This window comes from Pseudophryne corroboree, chromosome 2 (genome assembly GCF_028390025.1).
Source record: "Pseudophryne corroboree isolate aPseCor3 chromosome 2, aPseCor3.hap2, whole genome shotgun sequence".
In the NCBI taxonomy this organism is placed as follows: Eukaryota; Metazoa; Chordata; class Amphibia; order Anura; family Myobatrachidae; genus Pseudophryne; species Pseudophryne corroboree.
This window is the reverse complement of record NC_086445.1, coordinates 814,365,724-814,381,700: the sequence shown is the minus strand read 5'-3', so window position 1 is coordinate 814,381,700 and position 15,977 is coordinate 814,365,724. Positions and strand designations below refer to the sequence as shown.

The 15,977-nt window shown below is 43.7% G+C and overlaps 2 protein-coding genes across 2 annotated transcripts; one reads left to right on the top strand and one right to left on the bottom strand.

Moving 5' to 3' along the window:
• Nucleotides 1-6,399: 6,399 nt before the first annotated feature.
• On the top strand, nt 6,400-8,099 carry LOC135051281 (uncharacterized). The gene is made up of 2 exons (XM_063957351.1): nt 6,400-6,471; nt 7,072-8,099. The coding sequence occupies exon 2, from the start codon at nt 7,122-7,124 to the stop codon at nt 7,773-7,775; it is 654 nt and encodes a 217-aa protein (XP_063813421.1). The 5' UTR covers nt 6,400-6,471; nt 7,072-7,121; the 3' UTR covers nt 7,776-8,099.
• A 5,077-nt stretch (nt 8,100-13,176) lies between these two features.
• On the bottom strand, nt 13,177-15,379 carry LOC135051280 (uncharacterized). Its single transcript, XM_063957350.1, has 2 exons — nt 14,960-15,379; nt 13,177-14,075 (listed from the first exon to the last, which is right to left on the bottom strand). Exons 1-2 carry the CDS (start codon nt 15,374-15,376, stop codon nt 13,806-13,808), a joined length of 687 nt encoding a protein of 228 aa, XP_063813420.1. The 5' UTR covers nt 15,377-15,379; the 3' UTR covers nt 13,177-13,805.
• Nucleotides 15,380-15,977: the final 598 nt, after the last annotated feature.

Sequence of the window (15,977 nt, the reverse complement as noted above, 5' to 3'; positions counted from 1 at the left end):
AGGGAGCGATTCCGCTAGGCATGTGGGACTTGTGGATGCAGCCCTTAATTCGCTTAACAAGGATTCACGGGTGGTCAATCTGTTGAAATCAGAGCACTACATTTTGGCCACCGTGCTCGATCCTAGATTTAAAGCCTACCTTGGATCTCTCTTTCCGGCAGACACAGGTCTGCTGGGGTTGAAAGACCTGCTGGTGACAAAATTGTCAAGTCAAGCGGAACGCGACCTGTCAACATCTCCTCCTTCACATTCTCCCGCAACTGGGGGTGCGAGGAAAAGGCTCAGAATTCCGAGCCCACCCGCTGGCGGTGATGCAGGGCAGTCTGGAGCGACTGCTGATGCTGACATCTGGTCCGGACTGAAGGACCTGACAACGATTACGGACATGTCGTCTACTGTCACTGCATATGATTCTCTCAACATTGATAGAATGGTGGAGGATTATATGAGTGACCGCATCCAAGTAGGCACGTCACACAGTCCGTACTTATACTGGCAGGAAAAAGAGGCAATTTGGAGGCCCTTGCACAAACTGGCTTTATTCTACCTAAGTTGCCCTCCCACAAGTGTGTACTCCGAAAGAGTGTTTAGTGCCGCCGCTCACCTTGTCAGCAATCGGCGTACGAGGTTACATCCAGAAAATGTGGAGAAGATGATGTTCATTAAAATGAATTATAATCAATTCCTCCGCGGAGACATTGACCAGCAGCAATTGCCTCCACAAAGTACACAGGGAGCTGAGATGGTGGATTCCAGTGGGGACGAATTGATAATCTGTGAGGAGGGGGATGTACACGGTGATATATCGGAGGGTGAAGATGAGGTGGACATCTTGCCTCTGTAGAGCCAGTTTGTGCAAGGAGAGATTAATTGCTTCTTTTTTGGGGGGGGTCCAAACCAACCCGTCATATCAGTCACAGTCGTGTGGCAGACCCTGTCACTGAAATGATGGGTTGGTTAAAGTGTGCATGTCCTGTTTTGTTTATACAACATAAGGGTGGGTGGGAGGGCCCAAGGACAATTCCATCTTGCACCTCTTTTTTCTTTTCTTTTTCTTTGCATCATGTGCTGATTGGGGAGGGTTTTTTGGAAGGGACATCCTGCGTGACACTGCAGTGCCACTCCTAGATGGGCCCGGTGTTTGTGTTGGCCACTAGGGTCGCTAATCTTACTCACACAGTCAGCTACCTCATTGCGCCTCTTTTTTTCTTTGCGTCATGTGCTGTTTGGGGAGGGTTTTTTGGAAGGGACATCCTGCGTGACACTGCAGTGCCACTCCTAGATGGGCTCGGTGTTTGTGTCGGCCACTAGGGTCGCTAATCTTACTCACACAGCTACCTCATTGCGCCTCTTTTTTTCTTTGCGTCATGTGCTGTTTGGGGAGGGTTTTTTGGAAGGGACATCCTGCGTGACACTGCAGTGCCACTCCTAGATGGGCCCGGTGTTTGTGTCGGCCACTAGGGTCGCTAATCTTACTCACACAGCTACCTCATTGCGCCTCTTTTTTCTTTGCGTCATGTGCTGTTTGGGGAGGGTTTTTTGGAAGGGCCATCCTGCGTGACACTGCAGTGCCACTCCTAGATGGGCCCGGTGTTTGTGTCGGCCACTAGGGTCGCTAATCTTACTCACACAGCTACCTCATTGCGCCTCTTTTTTTCTTTGCGTCATGTGCTGTTTGGGGAGGGTTTTTTGGAAGGGACATCCTGCGTGACACTGCAGTGCCACTCCTAGATGGGCCCGGTGTTTGTGTCGGCCACTAGGGTCGCTAATCTTACTCACACAGCGACCTCGGTGCAAATTTTAGGACTAAAAATAATATTGTGAGGTGTGAGGTATTCAGAATAGACTGAAAATGAGTGTAAATTATGGTTTTTGAGGTTAATAATACTTTGGGATCAAAATGACCCCCAAATTCTATGATTTAAGCTGTTTTTTAGTGTTTTTTGAAAAAAACACCCGAATCCAAAACACACCCGAATCCGACAAAAAAAATTCGGTGAGGTTTTGCCAAAACGCGTTCGAACCCAAAACACGGCCGCGGAACCGAACCCAAAACCAAAACACAAAACCCGAAAAATTTCAGGCGCTCATCTCTAGTATAAACTCCAGTTCCTGGCTCAGTCTCATCGCCTTGGACAACACGTCACATTCTGTGAACAGGCATCTCCTGTTTGCAGTCCTCTGTCTGCAGAGATACCCCTGTGTATTGGACCTGTGGAACTACAGGTCCCAGCAGTTCCAGTTCCGTTCCAGTTTCCAGTTCCAGGTTCCACTCTTCAATCCTTTGTTTCCAGCAGTCTTCTATTTCTGGCATCTCCAAGTCATCTCCCTGTTCCAGTGTTCCTGTGGAACTACAAACTCCAGCCACAGCCAGCCACAATCCACCAGCAGTAAGAGACTCTCCTCAGGTGTTTTATCATTACCATCTGTGCATCTCAGCAGTTAACATCTATTTGCTTAGAGACTGTCTCCTGCTTAAGCCCGTTAGGCTATCTGGACTTGTGCTTCATAGAGACTGTACATTTATCAGAGTTCTGTTTTTCCAAAGTTATTTCATCCTGAGTTATACTGAGACTGTGTGCTTTTTACAATTACCGGAGTTCTGTTTGTTTCAATCATAGTTACCAGTGACTTTTGAATATTTATTTCCTGTTATTTCTGGTTTTGCATTCCACTGCAATTGCATTCCACTGCACCTGTTATTCAATTGCTTTGTGATCCCTGTGACATAATAAATATCAGCGCCTATGCGCAGGACTATTCTTTGGTCTCCTCGTGTATTACGTCACACCAACACTGACCCACTAGCGCCCCCGCCGGGGACAGACAAAATCAGAATCCTGACAGTTTGTCCAAGGCCCATGGACCCGGACGGTGGTCAGAGTGTGGGGTCAGGGTCACTCCAATGTTTGGTGTCTACAGCCCAAGGAGGGGCGTCTGTGTCTACAGCCCAAGGAGGGGTATCCAATGTTCAAGCTCTAGTAGGGGCATATGAGTCTTCTCAAAAAGGAGTTTCTGATCTGTCAACCCCAGGAGGGGTGCTGGAGAAAACAACCCTGAGAGAGGTGTCTGATTCGTCAACCCCAGGAGGGGTCACCGAAATTTCAGCCCCAAGGGAAGTATCCAGAGCCAAGTTCTCAGATGGAAATTTTTGTGCTACAGATGCAGTTATGAACTCCTGTTTGCTGTCTTCAGAGAGCACCACCCTGTTGGCATCCAGCATGGACCAGATCCAGGATGGTCTAACTGAACACTCGGATACCACTCATTCCGGTTCTAACCGGATTCTGACTCCATCAGTTCCAGCTGATTCAACTGTCTCCGGACCCAATCCGGTCCCATCTGTCTGTCCGGGTCAGCCTCCTCTGGTTCCAGCCAGCCCGAGTAGCTATGTTTCCAATGCTGAGCTACCTCCTTCGGTTCCAGCCGATTCCAGCATCCTCGGATTAAATCCAGTCCTATCCGTTAGTCCGACGACTCCACCGGTTCCAGCCGGTTCAAGCTTTTCCGGACCCAATCCGGTCCCATACGTCTGTCCGGATCAGCCTCCTTCGGTTCCAGCCGATTCCAGTAAACCTCCTTCGGTTCCAGACGATTCCAGTAAGACTCCTCCGGTTCCAGCCGGTTCAAGCTCTTCCGGACCCAATCCGGTCCCATCCGTCTGTCCGGGTCAGCCTCCTTCGGTTCCAGCCGATTCCTGTAAGCCTCCTTCGGTTCCAGCCGATTCCAGTAAGCCTCCTTCGGTTCCAGCCGATTCCAGTAAGCCTCCTTCGGTTCCAGCCGATTCCAGTAAGCCTCCTTCGGTTCCAGCCCATTCCAGTAAGACTCCTCCGGTTCCAGCCGGTTCAAGCTCTTCCGGACCCAATCCGGTCCCATCCGTCTGTCCGGGTCAGCCTCCTTCGGTTCCAGCCGATTCCTGTAAGCCTCCTTCGGTTCCAGCCGATTCCAGTAAGCCTCCTTCGGTTCCAGCCGATTCCAGTAAGCCTCCTTCAGTTCCAGCCGATTCCAGTAAGCCTCCTTCGGTTCCAGCCGATTCCAGTAAGCCTCCTTCGGTTCCAGCCCATTCCAGTAAGACTCCTCCGGTTCAAGCTCTTCCGGACCCAATCCGGTCCCATCCGTCTGTCCGGATAAGCCTCCTTCGGTTCCTGCCTATTCCAGTAAGACTCCTCCGGTTCCAACCAGTGCAAGCTCTTCCGGACCCAATCCGGTTCCATCCGTCAGTCCGGATCAGCCTCCTTCGGTTCCAGCCGATTCCAGCATCTTCGGATCAAATCCGGTCCTATCCGTCAGTCCGAGGACTCCTCCGGTTCCAGCCGGTTCAAGCTTTTCTGGACCCAATTCGGTCCCATCCGTCTGTACAGATCAGCTTCCTTCAGTTCAAGTCAATTTAAGTAGTCCTGGACAAATCCCGGTTCCATCCGTCTGTCCAAAGTCGCCGTCGGTTCCTACCGATTCCAGTTCCTCCGAACCCGGTGTGGTTCTCTCCAGTGTGTCAAGTAAGAAACTCCTGTCAGTTTTGGAGATGATGTCCTCTCTCCACCCTAGAGTATTTCAAGTTGATTCTACTCCTGCTTATGAATGCTTATTCCAGTCCTCTACTTTCAAGTGTCCTACAGTGTCTTCTGAGACTTCAATTGACATTCAGCCTTCCAAGTTTCAGCGTGGGTGTTCGGTGCCCACCCATAAAAGGGGGGGGGGTACTGTCAGGAATCTGCATTCTCCATCGCATCACTACTGTGGAACTACAGGTTCCAGCAGTTCAGTTCTGTTCCAGTTCCAGTTTTCAGTCTACTGCAGCCTGGAGTACACAGTGCTTCAGCTAACCCACAGCTGATCTGAACACCTAATCCAGCAGGGTGTGTCCTCACAGATGCAACATCCAATCATCACAGACCAAGGGGTATAAACTCCAGTTCCTGGCTCAGTCTCATCGCCTTGGACAACACGTCACATTCTGTGAACAGGCATCTCCTGTTTGCAGTCCTCTGTCTGCAGAGATACCCCTGTGTATTGGACCTGTGGAACTACAGGTCCCAGCAGTTCCAGTTCCGTTCCAGTTTCCAGTTCCAGGTTCCAGTCTTCAATCCTTTGTTTCCAGCAGTCTTCATTTCTGGCATCTCCAAGTCATCTCCCTGTTCCAGTGTTCCTGTGGAACTACAAACTCCAGCCACAGCCAGCCACAATCCACCAGCAGTAAGAGACTCTCCTCAGGTGTTTTATCATTACCATCTGTGCATCTCAGCAGTTAACATCTATTTGCTTAGAGACTGTCTCCTGCTTAAGCCCGTTAGGCTATCTGGACTTGTGCTTCATAGAGACTGTACATTTATCAGAGTTCTGTTTTTCCAAAGTTATTTCATCCTGAGTTATACTGAGACTGTGTGCTTTTTACAATTACCGGAGTTCTGTTTGTTTCAATCATAGTTACCAGTGACTTTTGAATATTTATTTCCTGTTATTTCTGGTTTTGCATTCCACTGCAATTGCATTCCACTGCACCTGTTATTCAATTGCTTTGTGATCCCTGTGACATAATAAATATCAGCGCCTATGCGCAGGACTATTCTTCGGTCTCCTCGTGTATTACGTCACACCAACACTGACCCACTAGCGCCCCCGCCGGGGACAGACAAAATCAGAATCCTGACACAGATCAATTGATCTGCAGATATATCTGTTAGTGTGTACCCACCTTTAGTTACCTTACTATTTGTTTTTTGTTTGTTTTTTGGGGGAAGGGGGTTTGGTTGGCTCATATTGTGGTAATGTGTGTTTGGAGTGCCACATCACAGAGCAATTTCTATATTGCATCTGTAATTTTTTTCCTTTCATTACAAAATGAAGATGTGTGTGTTTTGGCTTGTTAGTGTATGTATTTGTGATTGTGTCCTATGTCTGTGTCCTGTACATGATTCCCTGTGTTGCACTTTCCATAGTATTGGACAATGTTTTTGGTTTTATGTTGTGGTTTTTTGGTTTAAGGTCCTTATGTTTTGAGTCATAAAAAAACAACCTTTTTTTTAAAGATTTAATGTTTATAAGCATAATGGGTGGATGTATCAACAATAGCATGAATACATGAGTTATGTTATTTGTTTCTTGATTTACAGTGTTGGAAAAAAGCAGTACTGGTCGTCCTACAGTCACTCCCATGACATCTGATGATGATGACGCACCGGAAGCAGGTAAAGTGTCCATTGTAGTATAGGTTATGTTTGTAAAGGAATGACCATAACAAAATGTCACTTTCAATACTAGGTCCATCAAAAGAAGTCTTGAGCAGCAGAAGGCGGACTTCTGTAACACACCACAAAATAAAACATGTTGCAGCAAAAAAAGCAAGGTCTGATGTCCAGGGCCAACCACAGCAGGCTACCCCGCCACGAAGATTATCGTCAGTATGTTCGGTCCCCCCACTCCAAATTTTGGACACACCTCCAAGACGCCAACCACACTCCCCTCATCTTGATTGTGAGTAACAAACTGAAATAAATTAAATAAATGTCAGATCTTAATAATCCATTTACTTAAACGCATTAAGTCAAAACCCATCAAAATCTGCTATAGTAACCGAAGTCAGTAAAACATGAAATGGAATCCTAGCAAAATGGCTTTGTCCACATCCAGTAAAGATATGTATGTCTACTTCAGCCATACAGTAGCACATTGTGTGGAAGATGCTGCAACAGAAACTCATGTGTAAGCTTGGCAAATAGTAAGGTTGTTTTAATCATTTTCACATGTGTGTTTGACCTAACATTGCCAAATACATACAAAAACATTACTATGTTTTTGTTTGAGACACTATAAGGCAACACATTATGGATTACAATGTGTTTTTATGGTGGAGTATGTCTGATCTACCATACAACTCATGTGTTTGCTTTCAGAATGAAGTAACCAGACACATTTGCCACAAACAGGCATATGTATGTATTTAAGTTATGAGTGATGATGTTGCTAGGCAGGATATCTGAAAGCACCAGTCAATGACATGTGTTCCATGTTTAGTGCTTTGTTATAATTTCTCAAACATATGGATAACTAATGGATAAATGTTTATAATTTCAGCTTCTAGTCCTGGTACCAGCATCCCTACGCAACACCAGCAACACAGTGACATGGATGAGACAATCATGTTAGAAATGCAGCCATTAAGCCAAGGAATCAGCCCCCCAGCACCTGTGAGTACACCACCACAGCAAAGCACACCACCACCACAACACAGCCCAACAACACCAGTAACCCAAGGCCCTGATCAAGTGTTTTGGAACATTTGGGCTAGACAGCAGGCCACTAATGAAGATTGCCTGCGTAGGCAGACACAAATGTTTGCAAGCCTACCATCTCACCTCAGAAGAATCATCAGAAATATGAGTAGACAAAATGAACAAACCATGAGAATTGGCAATACCATGGAAATCATGCGTGCAGACATTACACATGTCATGGGCAACTTACAGCGCATAATGGAAGAACAGCACAGACAACAGCAAAGCTATATCAACATTTTAGAAAACAATCAAAAGATCAATGAATCTATCTCCAGAATTGTAGACAATCAAAATGCTGCAACACGCAAACTCAATGCCACTCTCACTAACCTCAATGAAACACTCAGATCCCTGCACCAACAGCAACCAAGCAGCAGTTCTGGTACGACTACTCCAATTATAATGCCAGTGTCATCACCACCAAGGCGCTCCACCAGAGCATGCCAACATGACAGTGGTAAAGGCAAAGGCCAGGACAAGCAGCCACCCAAAAAAAGTTAAAATATAAACCACAACGATTTCTTTAAAGAGAAGTAAAATAAAAAAAATAGTAAGTGTATGTTTGTCAGAATAGATATAACACTTAGCTCCTTGACAATTTGTAGAACATCATTAATTATAACTGGTACAAACAACAACAAGAAATTTGTATGCACATTTATTCTTTACCATCTTTGTATTTTTTTGGAGGAGGAAAATGTTGTTTGAGCTGCACATAGATGTTAGCATGAAGAAACCAGACCACTTGATTTTTTTCTAATCATTACTCTTTCTAGATTCCAATCATTCTCATCTCATGCAGACACAATAATTGGCAGCCAGGCAGAATGTCTTTAGCACGCAGTAACCAGACCACTTGATTTTTTTCTAATCATTACTCTTTCTAGATTCCAATCATTCTCATCTCATGCAGACACAATAATTGGCAGCCAGGCAGAATGTCTTTAGCATGCAGTAACCAGACCACTTGATTTTTTTCTAATAATTACTCTTTCTAGATTCCAATCATTCTCATCTCATGCAGACACAATAATTGGCAGCCAGGCAGATTCATCCATGACCAATGCAACTTAGAATGTGACTTAAAACTCTTTTACATTTCTTCTGTAGACGAGTTTACAAGAAAAACACAATAGAGTTGGGTAAAAGTGTCCTAATATGTTGGGGTCAAATTTTTAAATTTCAGGGCCAAAATGAATGACATTATTGTTGTGGCATGTTTGTGTGTGTTAAAAATGAGTAATCATATTAAAAAAACATGAGGCAGAACCAACAAAATGTGAAATATTTGAAGTTTAACACTAATGTGTATAATAATGGATATATGTTGAAAAATGTGTATTGACTTACAAATCTCCAAGTTTACTCCAGCAAACATAAGGCAATAAATTATTTTGGATGAGACAAGTTTGTGTCCCTTTTATAGGCATCCTAATTCAGGTGTGAATGATTTGTAAGTGCCAACACATGTAAACACACCTGAAAAAAGCAGGTCTATTTTTTTGCTGGTTTTATTTACGATTCGCAAAATAATACGACCGCAATTGATCACTCAGAGACTAACACCCAAATACGAATGAATAGTGAATACCCGTGTTGTATGAAATAACAGCCGCGTTTGACCGATGGTATATTCATTCGTATTTCTGAACTTTGTCATTCAAACCATTACGAATAGCCCAAACACTGCCGAGATTTGTGCTTAGTGAATTCCCGTGTTGGGACTTAGAGAAAAAAACACTAATCGGACAAACTCGGATTATTAGTAAATATAGGCCCTGGTATTAACAAACAATGGATCATTTCTATCAAATATTATAGTAGGGGAGCCCATAGGAAACGATCAATATCAGTTTTCATAAACAGTCCTATAATGGCTCAACTAGGACACTAAACTTTAGCAAAGCCAACTTTGACATGATGAGGGAAGCTTTAAGGGATATTGAATGGGAAATTTTGTTTCAAGGGAAAAATACTACGGAGAAATGGGATGTATTAAAATCACTGCTAGTTAAAAATACTCTCCAATTTATTCCCACGAGCAGCAAAAAAAGGAATAAAAATCCCAAACCAATGTGGCTTAACAAAAAGATAAAGGAATTTATGGGCAAGAAAAGGAGAGCATTCAAAAAATACAAATCTGACGGGAATGCATTTCAGCAATATAAGGACTGTAACAAAATATGCAAAAAAGAAATTAGAGCGGCTAAAGTAGAAACAGAAAAACTAGTAGCAAAGGAAAACAAAGCGAATCCCAAAAAATTCTTTAAATACATCAACAGCAAGAGATTAAAGAAGGAGTGTATAGGCCCTTTAAAAGACAAGTTGGGAGTCTTAGTCAAAAATGATAATTACATAGCGGACAAACGAAATGAGTTTTTTTCAACAGTATTTACAAGAGAGGACCAAATTCAGGGATTAACACACAATCTCAATAATGATAATGTCCCACTGATAAGTGCTTATTTAAGTGAGGAGGTAGTCTGTGACCGATAAAAAATGTAAAGATTAATAAGTCACTGAGTCCCGATGGAATTCACCCAAGGGTTCTAATGGAGCTTCACTCTAAACTTGCAAGACCGCTATTTTTGATCTTTAAAGATTCAGTTATATCAGGTATGGTTCCCAAAGACTGGCATATAGTGGAAGTAGTGCCAATATTCAAAAAGGGAAGTAAAGCTGAACCGGGTAATTATAGACCAATTAGTCTTACATCTATAGTGGGGAAAGTATTGGAAGGTATTCTAAGGGACAGTATTCAGAAGTTCCTTGAAGTCAATAAGGTCATTAACTGGAATCAACATGGATTTGTGAAAGACAGATCATGTCAAACCAACTTGCTTGGCTTTTATGAAACAGTAAGTGCGAACCTTGATCAGGGTAAGGAGGTGGATGTAATCTTTTTAGACTTTGCCAAAGCTTTCGACACTGTACCACACATGCATCTTATCTATAAGCTACAAGAAATAGGGCTAAGGAGCACAATATGCACTTGGGTCAAAAATTGGTTAGATAATAGGGAACAGCGCGTTGTGGTTAATGGATCATTTTCAAATTGGACTGAAGTGCTAAGCGGTGTGCCACAAGGGTCTGTACTTGGACCACTATTGTTCAACATTTTCATTAACGACCTAACAAAAGGTCTAGAGCGTATTGTGTCAATTTTTGCAGATGATACCAAATTGTGTAAAGTTATAAATACGGAGGGGGATGCTGAGTCTCTTCAGAACGACTTAGTTAAATTAGAAGCATGGGCAGACAAATGGAGAATGCACTTCAATACAGACAAGTGTAAGGTAATGCACTATGGTACCAAGAACAAAAATTACACCTACATACTAAATGGGGTAACATTAGGGGATTCTGTACTGGAAAAGGACTTAGGTGTTTACATAGATAGCAAACTAAGCAGCAGTACCCAAAGTAGGATTGCAGCAAAGAAGGCTAATAAGATATTAGCATGCATAAAACGGGGAATTGATGCAAGGGACGAGAGTGTTATACTACCATTATATAAATCACTAGTGAGGCCACATCTTGAATACTGTGTGCAATTTTGGGCACCATACTACAAAAAGGATATTCTGGAGCTAGAAAAGGTTCAGAGGCGGGCGACCAAACTAATTAAGGGCATGGAGATGCTGGGATACGAGGAAAGGCTTGCAAGGCTAGGCATGTTTACACTGGAAAAGAAGAGATTAAGAGGGGACACGATTAACATCTACAAATATATAAGGCAACAATACACAGAGCTTGCACGGGACCTGTGTTTGGTAAGATCAGCGCAGAGGATACGTGGACACTCGCTTAGGTTAGAGGAGAGGAGATTCCGCACAATGCAACGTAAAGGATTTTTCACAGTAAGGACAATACGTGTTTGGAATTCCCTGCCTGATGGAGTTGTAATGGTGGACTCAGTCAACACCTTTAAGAATGGGTTAGATAAATTCCTAATGGATAAGGATATCCAGGGTTATGGAGCGTAGTCGCGCAGTATAGTTACTACGAAAATAGGAATAAAACACAACGGCTGACATCAGCATCAGATAAAATGTAGACCAAAATAATCCTGCATAGGAGACCACAAATAGGTTGAACTTGATGGACAAATTGTCTTTTTTCAACCTTAGATACTATGACTATGATTTCTTCCACTATTATTGGTATTTCAATTGGTCCCTAGAGTAGTGTGCAATTTTATTGGTGTCAACTGTATAGAGTGTAACACCTACTATAGAATACTGATGACTATTTGAAACAAAATAAAATTCTAAATGATCTTGCCTGCACACATAAGTCTGTTACCTGTCAGGAACCAGGGACCTAAACCAAAGTGTCTCAACCAAGTTCAAGGGGTTCTTCCACCTGTTAAATTACCTTACATACAGTATAAGCACTAAAGAAACTAAACCATTTTTTTTAAATGTTTAAAACCATAAAGAAGTAATGTAGCAGACATTTAACACATTTAGAGGTACTTGGAAATAATTGATACTTTGCACGGGGTAGATGATAGATAGACAGTAATAATGTCTACAGTCAATAGGTCAACACCATATAGTTCACAGTCAATAGGTCAACACCATATGGTCCACACTCAATAGGTTAACACCATATAGTCCACAGTCAATAGGTCAACACCATATAGTCCACAGTCAATAGGTCAACACCATATAGTCCACAGTCAATAGGTCAACACCATATGGTCCACAGTCAATAGGTCAACAGCATATAGTCCACAGTCAATAGGTCAACACCATATAGTCTACAGTCAATAGGTCAACACCATATGGTGCACAGTCAATAGGTCAACACCATATAGTCCACAGTCAATAGGTCAACATCATATGGTCCACTGTCAATTGGTCAACACCGTATAGTCCAGCCAATAGATTAACACCATATGGTCCACAGTCAATATGTCGACACCATATAGTCCACAGTCAATAGGTCAACACCATATGGTCCACAGTCAACAGGTCGACAGGTACAAAAGGTGAAAAGGTCGACATGCAAAAGGTAGACAGAACAAAAGGTGGACAGGTACATTAGGCCGACAGGTTCAAAAAGTCAACATAACAAAGGTTAACACACATGGTTAACGCTTTTTTTTCATGCTTTTACAATTTTTTGCTGAATTTGCTATCCATATCACAAACTATTATGGTTAGTAACCTTGTGGTAAGCAGAGAGAGCCGCTGTGACAGAAGCGTAAACAGCGATGCGAGCCAGCATGGGGGCACGTTTCTACTAAGATGGGTCACATATGGTTAAACTAAAAACACCCCCAAAAAATTGTGTAGACCTTTTTATATCAACCATTTTCATGTCGTCCTTTTTACTCTGTTGACCGTTTTGTACCTGTCAATCTATTGTCTGTTGACCTTTTGACTGTCTAGGAGAGGCTGACTGCTACGCTGAGGTTCCTGGCTACAGGGCGGTCACTGGAGGACATGAAGTTTGGGACACTCATCTCCTCCCAGGCTTTGGGCCGGATAATCCCTGACACCTGCAAGGCCATTGTGAAGGTGCTGCAGGACCAGTATTTAAAGGTAAATAAAATACACACACCTGTTTAGTTACTTTTAAACGGTTTATAGAAAACAAAGTTGTGGGGGTTTTTTTTAACCAACTGTGCAAATTTATGCAATTATTTGCCAACATGGCACAAAGAACTCTATGCAATTAGTTGCCAACATGGCACATAAAAATAAAACAGTTTATCACAATTTGGATATAGGATTGAATAAGAAAGAGGTTGCGCTATAGAGCCAATTAATTGTTCCACACCATTCTCAATTATCAAATATTTATTTAAAACATATAACCATATAAACATATATTATTCTTGTGATGTTTAAGATCTGGTGTGGTCACAACACCCTCAAATACATCAATATAGCAATTAAAAAGAGACAATTCTCATCATAAATAAGTGTGCTGAAAAGTATATTGTCCAAACTGACAAGAATTAAGCCACAAGTTCAGTGAGGAATGGAATCCTCCGTGTTAAATTGCACCCGATAATTGAGTCCAAAGGACACCGGTATTTATATCCAAAAGCTGTGCACCACAGATAAAATCGGTCACAGGTACATTTGCTCACTCTGTCCCTTATGCTTGTAATACGGGACCTGTTTGCCAGTACGAGGAGTTTTTAGTGCAGCCGAGCGTCCCCGGGGATGCACGATGCGATATACGGCTGTTACCTGTGAACCGTAGCGGTGTAGTGCAGTTAGCTAGCGGCTTCTAACCGTGCGGCTGGATGAGTCACGCTGATGGGAGGTTTCCGTACGGGCAGCCAGGCAGCTCCAACGAGTGGGTTAACACTCTTGCTACACCCGTTCGAGCGGTCAAACGCACAGCCGCTCCGGCATCCAGAAAGCACTGATCACTGCGGCACTGAATAAATGGCGTCCTACACGATAAGCTGGTAACGGGTGCCGAGTGTTCTGGAGGTGCCGGGCAGAAGTCTGAACTATTCAGCAATCACTTAAATAGGGAGTCCTAGACGCGTTTCGTAACATCCAGTTACTTCTTCCATAGGCGGTACTCAGTGCCTCTAACGGGGGTGTGGAGGCGAGCAAGTCTTGCCTTAATCTGCTCAAAGATAATGTCTTCACCCTCCTGGGTGATGTCCTTTCTTTTTTGGGCTCTCTTCCGGGGGCGCGGCGGAGGAGCTGTTGATGCAGGGGTATCCGCGGTAGCGGGTGTTTCAGGGGTAGGAACTTGGGGCTGGGATTCCTCTGTATTGTGGATGATGCTGAGGTCTGAAGTGGCGGGAATCTCCACACTTCCAGTCTGTAGTAGATTAAAAAAAACACTGTTAAAATACATGTTTTATTATTTTTTATTTCTATTTTTTTATAGCTCCCTGCAAGTACATCTGAATGGCAAGCTGTGGCAGAGGAGTTTGCCACCATCTGGCATTTCCGCAACTGTGGGGGAGCGATAGATGGCAAGCACGTCCGCATCAACCCTCCTGCAAACATCGGCTCTCTTTATTATAATTATAAAAGGTATTTCAGCATCATGCTGATGGTAGTGGTGAATGCCAACTATGAATTCATCTTCATTGACGTTGGCAAAATCGGACGTGCATCAGATGGTGGGTCACTGAAGAATACCACCTTCTACGAGCGGCTCACCACAAAGGCACTGAGCTTGCCATCTAGGGAGCAAACCCAGCACAGCCTCAATTTTGTTTTCGTGGCTGATGAGGCATTCGCACTCCACGAGAACATTATGAAGCCGTACCCCCAAAGGCACCTGACAAGGAAGAAGCGCATCTACAATTTTAGGCTATCTCGGGCACGGCGAATTGTAGAGAACACTTTTGGGATCCTGTCTAGCCGCTTCCGCATATTCCTTACGGCTATCAATTTGCAGGTGGAGAAGATTGATTGGGTGGTGACTGCGTGCTGTATTCTGCATAACTATTTGCGCAGCAAAACCACCCAGCATAGGACACAGCCCAGAGGAGCGCCCAGAAACCCAGACCCAGAACACCCGGAGGAGACTTCACCATTTCCCTCTGTGGAACGAGTACCTGGCCTATTTTAACAGGGTGGGTGCAGTCGATTGGCAAGAGGCCCACATTTAATTAGTGTACTGTGTGTGTACTGTGTTGGACTGATGGTGGAACTTTGATAAACTTAAAAACGTATTTAAAAAAATATACTTACAGATGCTGTCAGAGATAGGTCACCGTCTTCAGGCTCTGGTGTCTCTTGTGTGGCAGTCCGAGGGAGGGAGGTGAAACCTGTCCGGGTATGCTCCTGGTCCAGGACAAACTCCAGCATGCTGTAGTACCAGAGCGAGGTTTTGTAAATCTGGGCCGAACGTGCTCCAGACTTTTTAGACTGCTCCATTTTTTTGTGTTCTTTCAGGAATACTGTACGCAGGTTCTGGATCTTTTTCTTGACCCATTCTTTCTCTGCAGTGGACACAAAGGGCCTACAGTAGTCCACTAACTCCTCCAATGCCGCATTCCGGCGCACTTTATCGGAATACCCCTTGGCCTTGACCTTCCAGAGACATTCATGTCCACAGTACATCTCCAGTAGGCCGGTGATAAAGTCATTGTCACTATCTAGAGACATATCTGTAATGATAAAAAAAAAAGTGGTGCACATATTTAGTGTGTTACAAATGGTTTATGGTTAAATGTTTTTATGGTTTAAAGTTTTTATGGTTAAATGGTTTTTAATTTGTAATAATTATTATTATTTATAAATAAAGATTTTTTTTTAGTAAATACTTTCCTCATTACACAAACATCAATAGAACATCATGGGGGTACAGTGGCGGGGAAAACACATGGCCATAAGGGGGTTAAAATAGGATTTTAATACCTACCGGTAAATCCTTTTCTCCTAGTCCGTAGAGGATGCTGGGGACTTCAAAAGGACCATGGGGACTCCAAAGGGACCATGGGGTATAGACGGGATCCGCAGGAGACATGGGCACACTATAAGACTTTAAATGGGTGTGAACTGGCTCCTCCCTCTATATCCCTCCTCCAGACCTCAGTTATAGGAACTGTGCCCAGGGAGACGGACATTTTGAGGAAAAGGATTTTTGTTAAACTAAGGGTGAGATACGGGTGGTATTCATGTGACCGCCGGTCAGCTGACCGACAGTCAAATGACCTCCTCCACCAGCCCGACGGGTCACTGTCCCGATGGTCGGCATGCCGACCAA

Excerpts from the sequence above, each read along its gene's own strand:
- LOC135051281 (XM_063957351.1), top strand. The coding sequence starts at position 7,122 with ATGGATGAGACAATCATGTTAGAAATGCAGCCATTAAGCCAAGGAATC.
- LOC135051280 (XM_063957350.1), bottom strand. The coding sequence starts at position 15,376 with ATGTCTCTAGATAGTGACAATGACTTTATCACCGGCCTACTGGAGATG. Across the intron at positions 14,076-14,959 it reads ACCTATCTCTGACAGCATCT|ACTGGAAGTGTGGAGATTCC; the intron begins GTAAGTATATTT and ends AATCTACTACAG.